The sequence below is a fragment of the Venustampulla echinocandica genome, assembly GCF_003357145.1.
Source record: "Venustampulla echinocandica strain BP 5553 chromosome Unknown scaffold_2, whole genome shotgun sequence".
Lineage (NCBI taxonomy): Eukaryota > Fungi > Ascomycota > Leotiomycetes > Helotiales > Pleuroascaceae > Venustampulla > Venustampulla echinocandica.
This window is the reverse complement of record NW_022474207.1, coordinates 1,348,670-1,368,101: the sequence shown is the minus strand read 5'-3', so window position 1 is coordinate 1,368,101 and position 19,432 is coordinate 1,348,670. Positions and strand designations below refer to the sequence as shown.

The 19,432-nt window shown below is 49.7% G+C and overlaps 5 protein-coding genes across 5 annotated transcripts; 2 read left to right on the top strand and 3 right to left on the bottom strand.

The window, feature by feature from the left end:
• Positions 1-913: 913 nt before the first annotated feature.
• Positions 914-6,133, bottom strand: BP5553_04802 (DNA-directed RNA polymerase subunit; the record flags this gene model as incomplete). The annotated part of the gene is made up of 2 exons (XM_032013425.1): positions 914-5,903; positions 5,952-6,133. The coding sequence occupies 2 exons, from the start codon at positions 6,131-6,133 to the stop codon at positions 914-916; spliced, it is 5,172 nt and encodes a 1,723-aa protein (XP_031870025.1).
• A 395-nt stretch (positions 6,134-6,528) lies between these two features.
• Positions 6,529-8,049, top strand: BP5553_04801 (Uncharacterized protein; the record flags this gene model as incomplete). The annotated part of the gene is made up of 1 exon (XM_032013424.1): positions 6,529-8,049. One exon carries the CDS (start codon positions 6,529-6,531, stop codon positions 8,047-8,049), a length of 1,521 nt encoding a protein of 506 aa, XP_031870024.1.
• Positions 8,050-8,618: 569 nt separating this feature from the next.
• Positions 8,619-11,540, top strand: BP5553_04800 (putative excision repair protein rhp3; the record flags this gene model as incomplete). Its single annotated transcript, XM_032013423.1, has 10 exons — positions 8,619-8,635; positions 8,698-8,738; positions 8,797-8,806; positions 8,868-8,887; positions 8,947-9,078; positions 9,139-9,374; positions 9,448-9,564; positions 9,613-9,943; positions 9,994-10,091; positions 10,143-11,540. 10 exons carry the CDS (start codon positions 8,619-8,621, stop codon positions 11,538-11,540), a joined length of 2,400 nt encoding a protein of 799 aa, XP_031870023.1.
• An 874-nt stretch (positions 11,541-12,414) lies between these two features.
• On the bottom strand, positions 12,415-14,584 carry BP5553_04799 (Uncharacterized protein; the record flags this gene model as incomplete). Its single annotated transcript, XM_032013422.1, has 2 exons — positions 12,415-12,725; positions 12,790-14,584. The coding sequence occupies 2 exons, from the start codon at positions 14,582-14,584 to the stop codon at positions 12,415-12,417; spliced, it is 2,106 nt and encodes a 701-aa protein (XP_031870022.1).
• A 3,423-nt stretch (positions 14,585-18,007) lies between these two features.
• BP5553_04798 (uncharacterized protein) lies at positions 18,008-18,486 on the bottom strand (the record flags this gene model as incomplete). Its single annotated transcript, XM_032013421.1, has 2 exons — positions 18,008-18,288; positions 18,354-18,486. The coding sequence occupies 2 exons, from the start codon at positions 18,484-18,486 to the stop codon at positions 18,008-18,010; spliced, it is 414 nt and encodes a 137-aa protein (XP_031870021.1).
• Between the last annotated feature and the right edge of the window lie 946 nt (positions 18,487-19,432).

Here is a 19,432-nt window from a genome sequence, read left to right as displayed (position 1 = left end):
ATGCTTAGCTATTTACACTGACTACTTCGTCACCTTATGCTAACAACCTCTCCAAATTTTACTTGGTCATGCGGTGGAATTGTGCAATTCAGGCAATTGTCTGTTTTATTTTGATTATTCCACTGTTTATAGCACTTGAAATACAGAAAGGGAGCCAGCCTTCTTCACCTACTATTTTAAAGTTGTCAACTAACTTTACAGAGACGCGGGCTACGGGATATGTTCACTTAAATAACTATCAAGCTACAAATTATATACAAGCTGGACTAAGGTACTCGTACATGATGGGGGTATAGTATTCTAACCATATTTGTTTAGTTCTATACGCCCTATTCCTCGCTACGAGTTCCAAGGAGCTGGAATATATCATCCGACAGGGGCGATAAAGGGGGGTTCTAGCGCTTCGCGTAACTCCCCCAGATTGGCTACTCCGTAGAACCACAGGAACATCCATTTTGTACCTAGGCACTTCATGTATAAGAGAGGGCCGGCCCTGATTTTCGATTCGTTGAGCTAAACTCAACCTTCAACAACATATCAGCCCCTGCATGAATGCTGAACCTCCCTCAGATCCCTTACAACACTACATCTCAACGTGAGTACGATACGTTTCTAGCATTCTAGAGTTGGTACATGTCGCTGGACACTACCAATTAGTGAAAACGATAAAAACCCCTGATTTATGTTAACACAGTGCCGGGTACCTGCATATAGAGTGCGCATGCTCAAAAAGTATATCTCTTTACTCCGGAGTATGAGCAAGTTCGAGGCATTAATAAAGTATCAGTATCAAATAGTAGAGCTTGGAATTCAATTGGGATACTCTGTATATTGAAAACGCCACATGGATGTACCTTTTAATAACTCCTTACTCTAAGTCGTGGACATTACACATAACAACGCGAACTCTCAATTAAGCTTGCACTTCGTCACCCTTGCTCGTCGGCACTTGGGTCAGAACATCAAACGCCCCCGTACCAACCTTACTCGTCCTCCCAATCACAATCCTTGAACTTGGAGAAGAAAGATCATCCCAATCGCCATCAGTAACAGCATCTGCCAAAAAGCCGACCGTCGTCTCGAAGCTCATTTTCATAAATGGACTGACGCTTCCTCTTAAGCCATTTCGGTTGAAGGGACTGAAGCCTCCACCTCTGGTCATAAAATCAGCAATCAAATTCAAGTGACGATTATCGACACTGATTCCGTGACCACCGAAAACACCAGACAGCTCCTGAATGATGGCCGCGCGACAGGCTTCCACGCCGTAATTCGTGAGCATGGCGGCGATGTCATTTGTGGAAATCGTGTTTGGGTTGATAATGTGGGGATACGCTTGCATCGCCTTCAGATTGACACCGGCGGTATGCACGACCGGCACTTTGACCATCTTGCCCGTCGCCATATCCTTAACCTCCTCACTTGGAACATAAGTGCATGCTCCAAGACCCTGAATCTGTTGTACAATACTCTTATGCAGAGCCTCTTCGACAATGGTGAGCATGAGGATTTTGGGAACATCTGCCGGGTATTCGAGTGAGATTTCGCACCACTCTCCCCCGGCCTCATCAAAGCGGAAGCCGACCACATCCTCGCATTTCTTCATTACTTGCGCTTCACGATCCGCAGCAGCGGTCGTGGTAGGCCGGTTTTGAGTCCCGCCCTTGGTTATATCTTCTTCGTCGTCGCTGCCGGGCTCGCGGGGGCTACCACCGATCCCCTCATCTTCCATATCGTCCATATCGTCCATATCGTCTAGCTCGGCCTCCTTCCGCATCTCGGTTTGCACTTTGTCATCATCTTCATCGTTTGCTGCATAGCTAATCGCCTGCCCACGATTCGCCCTCAGCTTGTCATTGGTGGCATCCTCATCGTCTACATCATCCTCATCATCGACGTCCTCACCGTCGTCGTCCTCTTCAGCGGGCCGCCCTGACTCAGGCTCCGGCGTCTCAGAACCCCCTCTAGGTTGTTCGGGCCCTTCAGGGAGTTTACGCACTGCCTTGCCAATTTCCAGTACTGCGCCACTCGACTTAGATGACTTGCCATCCTTCTTCCAGCCAAGCGCTTTACGGGTGAGTACTTGCAGCCTAGGCGCAAATCTTTTTTCCAGCGTAAAAAGGACGTCAGCAACGCTAATGGCGTACGTATCCATGTATTCTTGTGATGGGAAAAGTTTAACGCGGACGTCGATGATTTTGGCCGCGGAGTAGGCAATCCCTTTACCAACTCGCTCCTTGACCTGCACTTCATCTACGACTTCAGCAAGAGACAGAACACTGATAGCCTTTGCAAATTTCTCGCCATCCTCTTTGGATAATTCCGGGTTAACACACAATGTCATTGATGGTGTGGAGATATTGGTGCTTGCTGTCATAACGATCTCTCGCAGACGCGGGATACCGAGGGTGACGTTTTTAGTCGAATGACCAGCTAAATGGAAGGTGTTGAGTGTCATTTGTGTCGAAGGCTCTCCAATAGATTGTCCAGCCACAATTCCAACGGCTTCACCAGGATCAACTATAGATTTGAGATACTTCGCAACTAGCACGGGTTCTAATGCTTTGCGAACCCCAACCCCATTAGGATGTTCTTTGTCCTTGACCATTCCGTCGGGGTTCTTTTTCAAATAGTCCGTTAAGGCATCAAAAAACTTCTCCGACGTGGCGTACCCATACTTTCCAGGATTAAAAGAAGCAAGGACAGGGTCTGGGCCATTGGGATCATTGGCCTTGGTATGTTTGAGAGCCTTCTTCATCTGCTTCAGTATGCTGTCTTTCTCATCGAATATTTTATCGTAATTCGGGTCGCCGTAATTGAGTTGAGCGAGCTCGGATATGAGATTTTCCAAGAGGAACTTGAAATTCGTTAGGTGCATTTGCTTCGTCACGTCCAGACCATCCTCTCCGTAAATAAATTGCACCATCGAGCCATCCGAATCTCGGACAGAGGTATCATATTCAACTTTTAGTCCTTCCATGCCCTTAATAAGACATCTCTGCAAGTAACCGGATCTTGAAGTCTTAACTGCAGTATCAATCAACCCTTCTCTTCCCGCCATGGCATGGAAATAGTACTCCTGGGGGCGGATCCCTGACAAGAAACGGTTGACAATATAGCCTCCAGCCCTAATATTTGTCTCAAAAGGCCTGAAGCATGGTAGTGATTTCCCACTGATCATAACAGGAACACGACGTCCTTCCAAGACCTGCTGTCCCAGATTGCACGAAATGAGATTCGCATTGACACCGCTGCCTTTGGCACCGGAAACAGTCATGTTCTGCATTTGATTCTTCGGGAATTGCTTGACCAGCCCAAGGGGGAGGCATGCCCTTGTGATATCCGACGATAAGGTCCCCGAGCGACTGTTCATCAACCTATCAAGACCAGCTTGTTTGCTGTCATCCCTCACCACATCCTCCAATCGATCCATCAACTCCGGATCCGTTTCACCTGGTTTTTGATCTTGCAAGCTGACATACTTTGAGGCAACCTCAAGGCCGAGCAGCGCAGCCCCCTTCAACTTCTCTTTTCGGAGTCGCTCGCCGGCAGGAGTAAGGCGTAGATCATCCATTCCACAAGTGAAAGCCCTAATATGCAAGAACTTCGTGAGGAGACGGCCTAGGATGCTCAACGTCTTACCAGCTACAGTAGGACCGTACACCTCGTGTATGGCGTGGATGAATCCACCACCGCTCGGTCCGATTTGGGACTTATCGAGGATACCGGTGACAAATTCTCCACCTTTGAAATGGACTATCCCTTCTTCCGAGGAAGGCCCCCACCGATCCGCTGGGACTGATGATTTACTAGTAAGGACTAGAGGTGCACAGTCCAGTGGCTTGATATTCTTCAAGATCGTGGTAATGACCTGCTTTCCCGTCCATAATGGCACTGGTTTGATAATCGCAGGGGTGACGGTTTCTATGCGATCCCCAACTATATGACCACTTTCAGGTCGCAGGCAATTGTAGATTAACTGTTGATAAGTGGCACGATCGAAGAAAGTATCTCGATTACACATCCATACTGAGACGGAGATATGATCTTGGATGAGACCTCGCAGCGGTTTTCCCGATGTTGCTACCAGGTATTGGTGGTCAGTATCTGCGATCTGCAATGCTTCGGCTCGCGCGATTTCATTCTGGGGGAAATGCATGTTCATCTCGTCTCCATCGAAATCCGCATTGTAGGTGTTGCAGTTTGCATAGTGCATGCGAATAGTTTTCTCGTTTGGCAGGACTCTCGCTCGGTGGCCCATGATGGAAGGCTTGTGGAGAGTTGGTTGCCGGTTCATCAACACCACATCACCATTTGTAAGATGTCGATGCACTTTCTTATTGCGAGCCCCACTAATATTGCTGGCAGAGGGGGCAAGCAGTTGGTTTGCCAGGGCAAGTCGCTCATCCGGGGTTTTTGTGCGTAAGTTGATAACTTGTCCATTCTCGTTCTCGACGGCTGCAGCCCCAGGCCACTTATCAAAACCGTTCATGACCGCTTGCTGCATGTCCTTGAAGTTATGGCTTGTGACGGGTTCGGGGTAGGTCAGCTTTGTCGCAAATGCAGGCGGGACTCCAATCTCGTTCGTTTCGATATTAGGATCGGGAGAGATGACACTGCGTGCAGCGAAATTGACACGCTTGCCCATCATATTTTTTCTAAACAACCCTTCCTTCTTCTCTAACTTCTGCTTGATTCCATCCTCGTTCTGTTTGCCTGCGGCGCCTTGAATAGGATTGCGATCCTTATCTATGAGGGAGTTGACGTAGTCCTGAAGTTGGCACCAAGCTTCTTGAAGGTCGAACCAGTCCCTTTTGCGCAACGACGGATTATCTGCCGTCTCTACATCCATCATGTCCCGATGGATATGAGCGATAGTTTCACAGCCTTTGAGAATGCCCTTGTAGAGGGTATTTTGTGCTGCTTCCGTTATTTCGCCATCTCCGGTTCTTGCTTCTGGACGGTATTTATTGGGTGGAACCAGTAAGGTCTGTAAGAAAAACATATCGGCCGTCACTTTCGTCGCCTTCTTGGCTGCCGAACGCGAGTCGTAGACCAGGGATAATATTTCCTGCTCCTTCTCAAAAAGTAGTGTCAACTGTGCCTTGACTTCCATAGGATTCATATATTCTTGCGCGGCCGCCGGCGTCGCTTTTATCTTCGTTCTGGACCCTTCCATAACTACATCCCCGTCAACATCGAGACTCTCCCCTTGGCCCTCCTCGTCCTCGTCCTCGTTCGAAGACAAATCGATATCGGCGATGCCCTCATCAATATCGCCATCGAACCTCCCCTTCTTTTGACCCTGCAGAACTTCAACAGCGCTTACAACACGGAAGTTCCCCTGCGACATCTTTGCCTTCTCCTTGGGGGTCAAGGTTTTCCGAAAGATTTTAACAAAGCGGTCTTTTCGATAAGTCGGTGAAAGGCCTTTACAGTTCCCGCATATTCTTCCAACTGATATAGACTTCAGGAAATCTTTGATGGCAGTTCGTCGTGCTTCCGCTACAGCTTCATTCTTCTCCAGGTGCCAGTCCCAAGCTGATCCCTTCGCTGCTCTTATGGATTTCTTCACAAAGGCATTTCTAAGGCGTATAATCTTTTCGGCCGACGATTCATCATCTGATTCACTGCTGCTTTCTCCAGAGCCTTGGTTGTTAGAGACATCGATATTCTCGATTTCTTCTGCCGCCCCAAGAAGACCATGTTGTATCAATCGAAGCTTGCAATGGTAGCGATTGACCTCCCTCCGAGATAATCTGAAACGGTGGCAGTAGGGGCATGTGGCTCGTAATAGCCTGAGAAGTTGGGTCATGAATGTAGGATGGTAGACTGGAGTCGGTAGGTCGATATGGCCCACATGGCCGGGACATATTGGGGATTTTAGGTTACATGTTGTGCAGCTATTCTTTTGTTCAGCACATGCTTTCTTCTCAAATTGATAGACTTACATGTTATCTCCCCATGAGCCGAGAGCTGGGTCATATAGACCTCCCGGAATTGGATGTAAAAGAGTATCAAATGTAACAGGATTCTCAATGCGCTTGACAGAAAGCACCTTGATCTCGTCGGGTGTGAGAAAGCCAAAGTCCACGCTGCCAATGGCTGATGGAACTGGCTGAGATATATTCATCCTGCCAGAATCCGGTGGCAGAGTAGACGGCGTGCAATAGTAAAGGGCCAGAGGCTGTCAGTCAATCTGGTGGGGGAGGTTCATGCTTCCTCAAATTTCTGTTGTTTCTTGATCGGCGTTAAAAAAAATAAGTTTCCGGATTGCGCACGTGATCTTATCGCAAACAGAGCTCAAGCTTTATGGCTTAGTCACCCACATGCGCCAGGCCCGGAGTTTTTGTGCCTTACCGCAGCCTGCACATCCCGGCCCGCGATGCTTTATTAACGTTATCAACATGTCCAAATCTATTTTCGCAATTTCAACGAACAATCACTATTCCAACATAGGATTCGTGACGGGCAAAGCCAAAGCCACGATCTTCCCCTGAAGAGAGCCGGGTAACAGTATCTGCCATCATGGATCGAGGTAGAGCGTCACCCATCCTCGCTCCTCGCCACGACTCATCGAGCCGTGTTGCAAAACCCGAGTCCGCAGCAGAGAAGCTTGCCTCCTTGAAAGCTAGAGTCGCTGCAGCCGTGGGCAGTAGCAAGTCGAAGCAGACGGGACTTAATGTTGCTCCCCATCCTATATTGGCCAAGGGCGGGCTGAACGTTGATCTACATCCTGCGCTACAAGATCTTGGACAATACAAACCCTCAAAGACCGTCGCGCCCAAGTTCGCAACTAGCATCGGCAATGCACGGCCACAGCCTGAGAAGGCCGCCGCGAAGACGAAGAAGCAACTTGATCTTTCCGGGCCTTCGGCTGAGGAGACGCGGAATAACCCATATTTTGATATGAGCCTGGGAGGACAAACGGCGACTTTAAAGAATAGGCATTCGAGGCAGCTGGTTTTCAATCAGAAGGGCAAATATATCCAGCAGGCAAATGCACTCCGAAGACAGGCCGCCCTCGAGGCGATGAAAAAGCGCATCGCGGAATCATCACGAAAGATAGGCATCGACGAGGACCTCGATACGGAAAAGAACTTCCTCATCGAATCGCCCCCCGATATCGAATGGTGGGACGAAGGTCTAGTAGACGCCAAGAATTACGACAATATCGACGACGTAAACAACCTCAAGATAGATACCGTCGACTCTATAATAACAGAATATATCCAACATCCCGTCCTACTAGAGCCTCCGCAGGAGAAGAACATACCTGCTCCGAAACCTATGTTCCTGACAGCGAAAGAGCAAGCGAAATTACGCCGTCAGCGACGAATGGCGGAGCTGAAGGAACAGCAAGCTAAAATTCGCCTGGGTCTCGAGCCTGCGCCGCCCCCCAAGGTCAAGAAAGGAAACCTTATGCGAGTATTGGGCGAAGAAGCCGTGAAAGATCCAACGGCAGTCGAAGCGCGCGTGAACAGGGAGATCGCAGCCCGGCATCAAACACACGTCGAAATGAATGAGGAGCGGAAACTCACGAAAGAACAGCGGCATGAGAAGCTTGCATTGAACCAGGACAAAGATGCGGCGAAGGGTATCCGACTCATGGTCTTCAAGATCGATAACTTGGCCAATGGTAGCCACCGCTTTAAAATATCGAAGAATGCGGAGCAGATGGCTCTCACGGGGATCTGTGTCATGCATCCAAGATTCAATCTAGTGATTGTGGAGGGCGGTGAGCATAGTATACGCCAATACAAAAAGGTTATGATGCAGCGGATTGACTGGACCGAGAACTCACCAACGCGGATCAAGGAAGGCACAAAGGCGGAGGCTTTACAGGACTGGTTGAAGGCAGAGGATGAGAAGGGAGAGTTAAAGGATATGACATTAAATAAGTGTGTCCTGGTTTTTGAGGGCGAGGAGAAGGCCAGAGCGTTCAGGAAATGGGGAAGTAAAGTTTGTGAGACGGATAGTGCGGCGAGGGAGGCTCTGCAGAGGGCGAAGATGGAGAATTTCTGGGCCTTGGCTAAGAGTATGAAGTAGCTACTCTGGGTTCTAATCGGAAGACTCTTATCTGGACTCGTCTGCCAGAATGCCATTAACATCATCTTCATATATTGGAGCTTAAGGGGGGCATAAAATAGCATACAATATGACCTCTTCTATTTTGGGCAATCACGCGTAATGATCCATACCCATATTAGTTGGTATCGGTATGTAAAGCTCTTAAACTGTACTTGAGTTTGATCCCCTTCAGCTAGTATAGAGCAAGAGGCAACGCTATAGGTTCTAGTAATCTGGTGGATCACAAATTCGCTTATGTAACGACAAAGACTGAAGAAAACCTGTAGCCTAATTTGACCGCCATCCTTAATAACCGTGACAGCCTACCTAGGTAGGTATAATACACCCACTCTTTTGAATCACTCTATAATGTTAGCCTTTATTGTACATCCTTCGTAGCGATTTCAGCCTCGCGTAGCTCGTAAGGTGGCTATAGACTGCAGCCTTGCATTCGCTACGGCAGCTCTATAAACTTGGCCGGTGGACCCTTGCCTTGCCTTGCCTCGCGAAAGGCTTCAACATCAAATCGGCATCGCGGAAACGTCAGGATGAAGTTCAACATCGAGTATGAATCCACTAAGCTCAGACTGAGAGTGATACTGAGGGCGAGGCTAATTATGAACTCAGCGATTTACCCGTTTTGTTTCCTTATCCAAGGATATACCCAGGTAAGAGGGTGGCGTACAGCAGACGGACCTGGGACTGAAAGCTAACGGTTCAACTTAGAGCAATATGCGTAGGTCATGATCGCCCGACAAGATAAGGTGATGATTTGCTTACTGTGTGTGAAATTGTAGCTACATGTGCGATCTCAAAAGTAAGTTTTCGTCAAAACCGCCACACCTCGTTTAGTATGGTTGCTGAAGCCTGGCGCAGGAACGCTCGATGCAGGAGGTCACTGTGTGCTGGAAATGCCGTCTGGCACGGGAAAAACAGTGTCTCTGTTGTCACTCATCATAGCCTATCAACAATACTATCCTGAGCATCGGAAGCTGATCTACTGTTCACGTGAGTGGCTGGCCATATCGAGCGCCCAGCTCCCTCATGGACAAGTCTAATATGTCAAAGGTACCATGTCGGAGATTGAGAAAGCCCTAGCGGAACTGAAAGCTCTTATGAAGTATCGAGAAGAGCAGCTTGGGCGTAGCGAGGAATTCCGTGGTCTCGGGCTTACCAGTCGGAAGAATTTGTGTATCCATCCCTCGGTCAGGCGAGAGAAGAGTGGCGCTATTGTCGACGCAAGATGTCGCAGTTTAACTGCTGGGTTCGTAAAGGAAAAGAAGGAGAGGGGCGAAGATGTGGCAGTGTGCGTTTATCATGATGTACAGAAAAGAGACTCCCTGTCACTCTACGTACAACGCTTGCTAACATGGTTAGAACCTCGACCTTCTCGAGCCTCACAACCTCATTCCGAATGGTGTTTGGACTTTGGACGGCATCATGAGATATGGCGAAGAGCACAAACAATGTCCATATTTTACATCGAGGCGGATGGTTGGTACTCACAAACTCTTAGAAACCCAGTACTAATATGTTTGAAAGATGTCATTCTGCAACGTTATCATCTACTCGTACCATTACCTCCTCGATCCCAAGATTGCCGATCGGGTATCAAAAGAGCTTTCTAAGGACTGCATAGTTGTCTTTGATGAAGCACATAACATCGATAACGTCTGTATCGAGTCGCTAAGCACGGATATCACAGAAGATTCCCTTCGGAAAGCAACCCGCGGCGCACAAAATCTAGAGAACAAGATCATGCAAATGAAGGATACTGATGCGGATAAGCTCAAGAACGAATATGCTAAGCTCGTGGAAGGTTTAAGGGATGCTGGGGATGCTCGTGATGAAGATGCCTTTATGGCGAATCCTGGTTCGTATTCTGATGATATCGTGCCATGCGCCTAGCTAAAATATCTCCAGCCCTTCCCGATGATCTTCTCAAGGAGGCTGTTCCGGGAAACATTCGAAGAGCAGAGCATTTTGTTGCCTTCCTTAAACGTTTCGTTGAATATCTCAAGGTAACGGCAATAATCCAGACAACGAGATCGTAGAAACTAACGTGATGATAGACTCGGATGAAAGTCCGTCAAGTGATTTCCGAGACACCTCCATCTTTCCTCGCACATCTAAAAGAGTACACGTTCATAGAAAAAAAGCCCTTGAGATTCTGCGCCGAACGCCTAACCTCCCTCGTCCGAACCCTGGAACTAACCAACATCGAAGACTATCAACCTCTCCAAGATGTAGCAACTTTCGCCACCCTCGTCGCAACCTACGAAAAAGGCTTCTTGCTCATCTTAGAACCATACGAAACCGACACCGCCGAAGTCCCCAACCCCGTCCTCCATTTCACCTGTCTCGACGCCGCCATAGCCATTAAGCCCGTCTTTGAGCGCTTCAGCTCCGTCATCATCACCTCGGGGACGCTCTCGCCTCTAGAAATGTATCCCAAGATGCTAGGCTTCACAACCGTAGTCCAGGAATCATACAGCATGACCCTGGCACGGCGTTCCTTCTTACCCATGATCGTCACCAGGGGCGCCGATCAGATCCCCATGTCATCGGGCTTCCAAGTCCGCAACGAAGCCGGTGTCGTAGGGAACTACGGCCGTCTCCTAACCGAATTCGCCAAACTAACCCCCGACGGTCTCGTCGTCTTCTTCCCATCCTATCTATACATGGAATCCATAATCAGCATGTGGCAAGGCATGGGAATCCTCGACGAGATATGGAAATACAAACTAATCCTCGTCGAGACGCCCGATGCCCAGGAAACCTCGCTGGCGCTAGAAACCTACCGCACAGCATGCTGCAACGGCCGCGGCGCCATCCTGCTCTGCGTCGCGCGCGGGAAGGTCAGCGAGGGCATCGATTTCGACCACCAGTACGGCCGCGCCGTGCTGTGCATCGGCGTCCCGTTCCAATACACGGAGTCCCGCATCCTGAAGGCCCGTCTGGAGTTCCTACGCGAGACGTACCGCATCCGCGAGAATGACTTCTTGTCCTTCGACGCTATGCGGCACGCAGCGCAGTGTCTAGGCCGTGTACTGCGCGGCAAAGACGATTACGGCGTCATGGTACTCGCCGACCGACGTTTTCTCAAGAAGCGCAATCAGCTCCCTAAATGGATCAACCAGGCCCTAGTCGAGGGCGAGGTGAACCTAAGCACGGATATGGCGGCCGGCGCGGCGAAGAAGTTCCTACGCAGCATGGCGCAGCCGTTCAAGGCTAGTGATCAAGAGGGCATCAGTACGTGGAGCTTGCGGGATCTGGAGCGTTTCAAGGAGAAGCAGGAGGAAGAGGCGATTCGTGCTTTGCAGGAGGAGAGTGCTAATGCGGGGGATACGATGCAGGGTATTAGGGAGGGGAATGAGGCGGTGGTGAATGAGGTTGCTGTGGGGAATGCTGCGGATGAATTTGATGATGATGAGTTGGAGGCGGAGATGATGCAGATGGGTGGGGGTTGATACGTGGCGTTTTCGGCTTCCTTACGGTATGTATATTTTGATTAAAAAAAAGGTGTTCGGAGCTGGATGGATATTTCAAAATGGCCTCATCAATCAAACCTGCCTAGTACGCTACACGCTTCCAGAACTCAAATCAAATTGTCTATCTCATCACCAAAAATCTCATAGAAGCCCCTCGCTTAGGATCCCAAAATATCCAGATGTGCTTTTTATATTTCCCACTTTTAGAAACGACTGGTAGGTAGATAGGTAGGTAAGTAAGTAATACCGTAGGTAGTTGTTCTTAACTTCGCCTATATATACGAGAAAGCGCCCCAAGGTAATCCCCATCCGAAGCATAAATTCATCCCGTACGAGTATACCCATACCAAACAAGCCCGTTCCTTACGCCGAACAGCCAGCGTAGCCAGCTAGGCTTTAAAATCCACCAACAAACATTCAAATCAGGCAATTCATTCATCGTGCCCCAAAAGACAAAGATAAATCTCAATCCGTAAAAGGTTCTGTCCCAGTTTCCTTGATCCAAGAAGGAAAGGGGCATATACAAAAACTATTTCGAATCCCCCCCAAAAAAAAGAAACTTTGATCCGGGAAATGGGGGGCCGGGTCCAGGATAAACATCCGAATAATCGTAAATAGCGTCCTTATATCAATGGGGCTACCTGAGCCCAAACACCTTTCCATTCATCCATCCCACGCACGTCCAACGGTCGAATGATAAATAAATAAATAAACTCTCGTGGCGAATAAACATAAATATCCAAAAAACGAATGCCAGATAGATCCGTATCATAAACCTCATAAATCATAAATATTCCTTTCACTCAACTCGCTCGTCAGAAAAGAAAAGAAAATTAAATAAAAAAGGCAAGAATTATGATCGCGCATAAGGTTTATTCATAGCAGCGACTTCGCGGGCAATCTCAGGCCACTCGAGTTCCCTCTTGAAACGGCTGCCGTTTTGGGTTCCGCCTCGGAGTTTCTCTTCCCATTTGAGGAGTTCGTAGGAGAAGCGGAGATGGGGTTGGATTATAACGTTGAGGCGTCGAGCGCGGACGAAACAGTATGCGCGCGGGAAGGAAAGGTTTAGGGATCTCATGACTTCGGCGATGCATATTGTTGCAGAGCGGGAGACGCCGACACGGCAGTGGACTAATGTTGCAGTGTTTTGCGCTCTTCCTCGATCTGTTTGCCTAGGTTAGTAACGATCTGGGAGGGAGGATGTCGAGGGAGTGGAATTTGCACATACCAATAAACTCTAAACACCTCTCAAATTCGTCGCTGAGCGGGTCAACTCCATTGTCTTGCACTCGCTGAATATTCATCACATTATCTTTACCCCAGGATTCCAGCTCCCCGTCCTTCCATGAAGCGGTCTCGCCCACGCTTAAAATTTGCCTTATTCCCATTTGCTTTAGCAGGTCAGGATTATTGGCATGGCCCAGGTTACCTAAGTACATGTAATCAGTTACCCGAGATGGTAGGGAGCCATCGATATTTCTGATCCATTCCGGCTCCTGCTTTGCGAGTTCTGTGATATCAGAGAGGGACTTTTCAGCGTGGACGGGCGATTCCGAAAGTAGACGCGGAGCGATGGACGCCAGAAGTGCCACATCAGATGGGTAGGCAAAGAAGTTCCGACGTTTAGACATGTGAAGTTCTAGCCAGGCGGTAGGAACCGGCAGCCCAGTAGCGTACGTGAAATATGCGAGACCGAGGAGGGTAGACTCCGTGTAGCCATCAGCGCAGTGGATGAGTATTTTCCTCTCTCGTGCTTGGAGAGGCGGTGTTTCCAGTGATGGCATGGGAGAATCTCCCTCCGCATCGGCCGTCTCTTGGTTGCTAGATGTGAGGGGTATGGTCCCATGAGATAGGTTATAGAGCCATTTGCAGGTCTCTAAAATCCCGTCTGCTTCAGCATGTGACCATGTGGGTGGCATCATGCTCCCTGAGGAGGGGAATTCAATATGGATCGGCCTCTCCTCCTCAGCTGTGTTTTCTGCGATTGCCTGTAAAACAGCCACATTCAGACGACCCAAATCGCTACACTCAATGAGAATGTCGAATTGATCCTCCGCTTCTAGCAAGGACGGGTCTATGGCAGGGTCGGGAGTAGGGCCCAGCCATACATTGTGATCTATTTCTGATGCTCTCGTCATCGTACACATCTCGACTCTTTCCTGGTGGAAGAAGTCGAGGACTTTCCCAGTTAGCTGACCTCTAGCATCCGTGGCTACTATATCGGCATGGTTCTCCTCAAACTCCGTAAAAGGACTGGTACAGATGAAGGTATTGTACTGGGGGATATCCTGCCCCTTTTCTTCGTGTACGTCTCTCCAGGCCTGTTGGGCTGCGGCTACATCCGTCGCCAACGCCTGCACAGCCAACGGATCATCTCCATATACAATGATATCGGAGACCATGGCCGATTTTGCAGCTTGGATCTGGAAGTTGCGCACCGAAAAGCCTTCCTTGGGATCAACCTCGGAAAAGGTCGTCCCTTCTACACTTTGAAGAAGGAACTCCTCGGGGGCAATTGCACCTTTTAGCCTGGCACGCCCCAAATCCCCACCAGCCTTGACAATTGTGATGCCCCGCAAACATTGTGGCGTCCGACGTAGATTCCGCCGCCGCGCAATAAAGAAAGCCTGCTGAATATGATTGCATGGATGGAGGCCGTGAAACCAAGGGAAGACCAAGGAGGGGTCTGGCAGTGGCTGGCGGGCGCTGTGATCGAGAGCAGCAGCTACACCGGCAGCATCAATCTCATAAACGTGCAAAGAAGCTGGCCCCAGGACTCGCGCTATGTAGTTGTGGGGTGGATGCAGGAGGGAACATGGCACCAGCTCGTTCTCTTTCGTCGGAGGGGATTGGGGAGGAGAGTCTGGTTTCTCGGTCGGGAGCGGAACGGGAGGGAAGACGGGTAGCGATCTACCGGCGCGGTAATCTGGGGGAGGACTATTAAGGGTTTCAAGCGTGAGGGTCGGTGTCGTTGAGTGCATATGTGTAGAAGGGATCGGACGTGGCAGGACGACGGTCGTCATGATTGATTTTGATTTTGGGAGGGGGGAGGGCACGAGCAATGCTACGCAAAAATGGCCCTAGCTAGCAAATATGGTGATGTGCCAGGGCGCGCGGCATGTAGGAGGAGAATAGTTGGGACGGGACGGCGCTGCGGAGGGGGCTCTGGCCGAGGATAGATATATAGGTTGATACGGAGAGGAGGCCGTATGACGATTGTGATGATGCTGCTTGCGAATAGCTAAAATATACTGTGCTGTACTGTACAAGTTGTTGAGAGGGGGGGATGATGATGTGGAAGGATGCTAATGCCTGCAGATGCCAATGCAGCAAATGGCTGGTGTTTAAACTCTGGGTGGAGAGGGGAGCATGGCGTATAGTCCGTAGGTTTCGGGGGCGAGCTTTGAGGGGAGTTGGGGATGGAATTACAGCTGTAGTAGACCTGGACTCGGCGGTGACGGCGAAGATGTTGGATGAAGAACGACGGAGGACTGCGAAGATGGTGAGGTGGTGAGGTGGTGAGTGAGACAAGAGCAAAGAGGGGAGATCGGGGGGGGGTTAGGTTAGTGGTGCTAGCGGTGTTGGTGGGAGGGATTAGGGGGCGAGACAGCCCGTGGAGAGCCAGTGGGGAGCCACTAACGGCGACTCAGGCTGGCAGACGGGGCGCTGCACGCTGTGTGCTACTGGGCGCAACAGGCACGTTAGGGGGCCGCCACAGGGCACCTACAGGGCACTCCCAGGCACTACAGGGCACTACAGGGCACTACGCCGCCTAACACAGACGACTGGAGCACACCACGCTGCGTGGCCAGCACTACTGTAATCGCCCTTATCGCATGGGTTCCGATAGCGATAGATGATAAGCATCCACGCCCCACTGCCGGGGAGGGAGAGGGAGGTGGGCAACGTAACCTGGGGATATAATAATATAATTACGGTACAGAGCACAGAGCACAGAGTACAAACGCATACCTGACTATTATTATTGTCTACCCAAGTACCGACACCCACAGCACCCTCAAAACCCTTACAGCCACTTTGTACCAGATCCACGTCTCAACCACTGTCAATCACCGCCCACCCAACGGTCCCAACCCAATCCCCCAGCCACAGCCACGCCCGCTGGCATGATTGGTAGTTGCCGTTGTGGCTGCGGTGCCGGCATAACCCAAGGGCCCCGTTCCCATGTTCCCATATCACCACAGCAGCAACAGCCCAAGCGGACCAGTGAACCGTCGCAGTCGTGGCGAACAGCCTGCGCCAAATGACACACACACTACGAGCAGCACGATGACCTCTTATCGGGGACATATCATACCGTCCTGTACATATGTACCGTACCATGTACATGTACCTATAATAGCACCATCTTCACACACTCTCTCTCTCTTCTTAATCGTGGTATTGATAATATCTCAATTGCCTTACCTACCACTCGAGGACTCCGAAATAGCAAACAGAGATCCCCTCACCGAGTGATCCGCCTGCAGTTGGTGTTTGCTTGTTGGTGGCTTGCTGCAGCAACTCCTCGCCGATCCTCGCCCTTTGAAGCCAGACTGGGACGTTCTCAGCCTCTAAATTCCTGTGGTTGTTTAACCTGAATCCCCACTCACTGCCACTTACTCACTTCTACTCGGTACTTACTGATTGCTACTCACTCATTTACCTTACCCACCCACCCACTTCGGCGTGTTATCAGAATACAGCCCACGTGACCCCTCGCTGCTTTGCTCACCTTCCCCTCACCAGGCTCACCTCACCATCGTTCACGCGCAGCCTCTACCCATCAAATTCGATTATACCTGCTCAGGAAACCCAGACTGCTAGAGGGGAGTCGCAGATATTCTTTCAGCACACTTGAGACAGTCAGGCTCAATAAGAACGTCCCGGAATAGACGAGCTCCAGTGTTTCTGTTTACAAGCCCCCTTATCAATGGGAATTCCCCATTGGCGGCGGAATCGTACGCCGCAGTTTTCCGGGCGGCATATCTGGCGATGCTTGACCAAATCCTAACTGTACTGAACTATTTAGCGCACTAGAAGAAAGCTCGCAAGAATATGTTGTCATCCTGAGCTAGCAGAAACGTGTTGCTACAGCAGCGTATATCATATCTATCCTAAGAATAACTACCAGCGAATCCATTTTTAGAGCCCCTCCTCTGCTGCAGTGTTTCAAACCTCAACGAAGTACGTACCGCTAGAAGGTCGGGCGCTTAGCCTACAATGCCCTACATAGCGCAAGGAACGAAACTACCCGTAGGACCGCCTACCTAAGTATCGGTCCGAAGCGTCAATGCCATCTCCATTGGCTCTAGGGCTGTGCCCTAGGTCGCTCTATGTTTCGCAGTGTGGTAGAGCAGCCAGGATGGCGTCCAGTAGAGCATAGATGCATTCAAATATCAGTGCCTCTTATGATTCTTCCAGGAATGGCAACATCTTGCGTGTCTCTTCTAGAGATTTGTCTCCAGTCATTTGATCAAGGAACAAGTTGAGGAGATTCCCGGTCCATACCCGCATTTCAGCAAAGTCGAGTTCGGGAGAAATCCAACCCTCGTCATCTGTGCTCAGATACTCCTTCGCGAAATCTCGTGTATCCCTGAATTGGTCCTCATAAGCACATAGCTCGTATTTTTGAAATGAGAATGGGCAGGTGCCCGGCAGTTTCAAATCCCCCCAGGATGTGAAGAGTTCGATTAGACACGCTCGCAGAGTGAAACAACCAACCTCCCAAGTTTCACCACAGCGAAGGAATAGTTATCAAAACACTGGAGGAACATTCATAGCGTCGTGATGAACTCGATCGTTGATAACGTTGCTAACTTCATACGCCTTCGTTCTGTTGGTAAGCCCCACTTGGTATTTCGCGATTTCCTGTTCTTCCGGACCTAGCTGGCCATAGTCATCCAGCAATTCTAGTTGAGTAAATCCGGTTTTATAGTCCTTGGGAGGCGTCACAAATTCCGGCCAACACGCCTATGAGAATGTGGGGGCGACCTGGACGGACTGCCGGTTGATAAATGACAAGATTTGGGAAGGATCCTGCTCTGAGACGAATATATTGCCCATATGGAGATCAGTGTGCCATAGGCGAGGCTGCGAGCTGCTTGCAAGCAGTGGATAGACCTCCAACGATCTCATAGCCATGACGGCCGTCTGAAGGAGCGAAATTTGTTCGCTGGCTGTGCCATAATATATCAAACTGGCATTGTGCCTCGGCGTATTCAGGATGCAGAAGATTTCTCTTTTTGTAAGCATCTCCTCACCGTACGAAGAGAGGGAAGGCCCTATCTTAAATAGGCAGTTAGCTCTTCCGCTCGTCACCAAAATTTGGGAAATCCCTACAAGGCCCTGGGTTGAAATCATGCTCGATAGTTCCCCCGCCATAATCGACTATCCAAGACGTGTCACTTGATGGCCCGACACAGTACAAACTAGAGGTATCTATGTCAAAGAGGAGTGTAACTCGCTTGTCCTCGGGGATGTGGGACGACTCGGAGAGGTACAAACTCCCACAAGCGGGAAATTGAATAGATGCTAACTGCCTTTCCAAAAATTGTCAGCCGTTTGATAAAGGCCAACTTGGCGCTGTCCTTCATAGCATCCCACACCTCGAAGAGTTGCACCCCAGGGGCTTTCTCCATAATAATGAATTCGGCGCCCACAGGATTGGAAGCGTCGGAGCTCCACGCGAATATCTCTGGAACGGGAAACGATGTATTGCTTTTTACTACATAAAAGTAAGCTCTAGGTCATAGGCGGTGAAAAGGGCTCCGAGGAGTGGCACATACACACCATATTTCATAACTGCGACTTCACACGCAGTCGTGGACGAGGCGGGTCCCGCAATTGGGAACGGTATCTTCGCTATAACCTCTGTTCCATCCTCCTTGCTCATCCGCAGTGCCTTGCTAAAGCCACCTTCCATCTTGTCGACTGAGTTGACACCGCATTTCGACTTGCCGACGGAAGAAGCAAGTTCCCAGAGCCTGTCGAAATCAAAATTCACATACCGGCGGCGGTCGCACTGGTACTTTTCGTCGACTAAGATGTGACCATTGGTATATCTGTAAATCTCATCTCGGTCTACTGGTCTCCCTTGGGTATCGATCAGCCATCAACAGCTACGAACAGTCGAAATAGCTACCTCGACACGTAATTGAGATGTTTCGTGATGGAGATAACAGCAAGTGGAGGGCAAAGCCTTGAAGATCGACAGTATTAATACAGAAGCAAGATGAGTGCATACCAAGCTCTCAAGTATTCCTTGCTATCAAATTTCGGACACGGATTCCATAATTCGCCGTCTGATTTCAGTTATGATTTCAGGGATGCGGGGATAGAAATCACGCCGTTTTCAAGCTCGGACTCTAAGCCAGGATCAGGCTTCGGAAGGACTTCCCTGATCCCGCGCCGCACTTCGGAGCTCAGACTTCTGGTTCCTCTTTAGCCTTACATTGCTCATTTTCTGGCGGGTCATTAATTAATTGCAAACGACCGGAGAGACCCGTTGCAAAGTCTCTTTCAACTGCAAATCTGGCATCAAGTGGAGATTTTCCATCTTTGCAGGGACATCATATCCCGCACTCCTGGCAATGTCAATTGGCTTTATGCAATGGATAGGGGGGTATCTTTCGGTTACGGGTATTATATCCTCGTCGCTTTCAGCCAATGGCGATATTTTCAAGATTATAGATGCGATAGTGAGCCTTTCTGCCTTGCTCCAGTTAACGCCCTCTCGGTACATTTCATAGATTCTGATACGTTGTTCACGATTTCGTGAACAAGCCGATTCCCAACCCAATTGAATGCCCTAAGTTCTTGGGTTCTGAGTTGGCCTTCGGACGACTTGAGCTCGTGGGGGGGTACCCCCC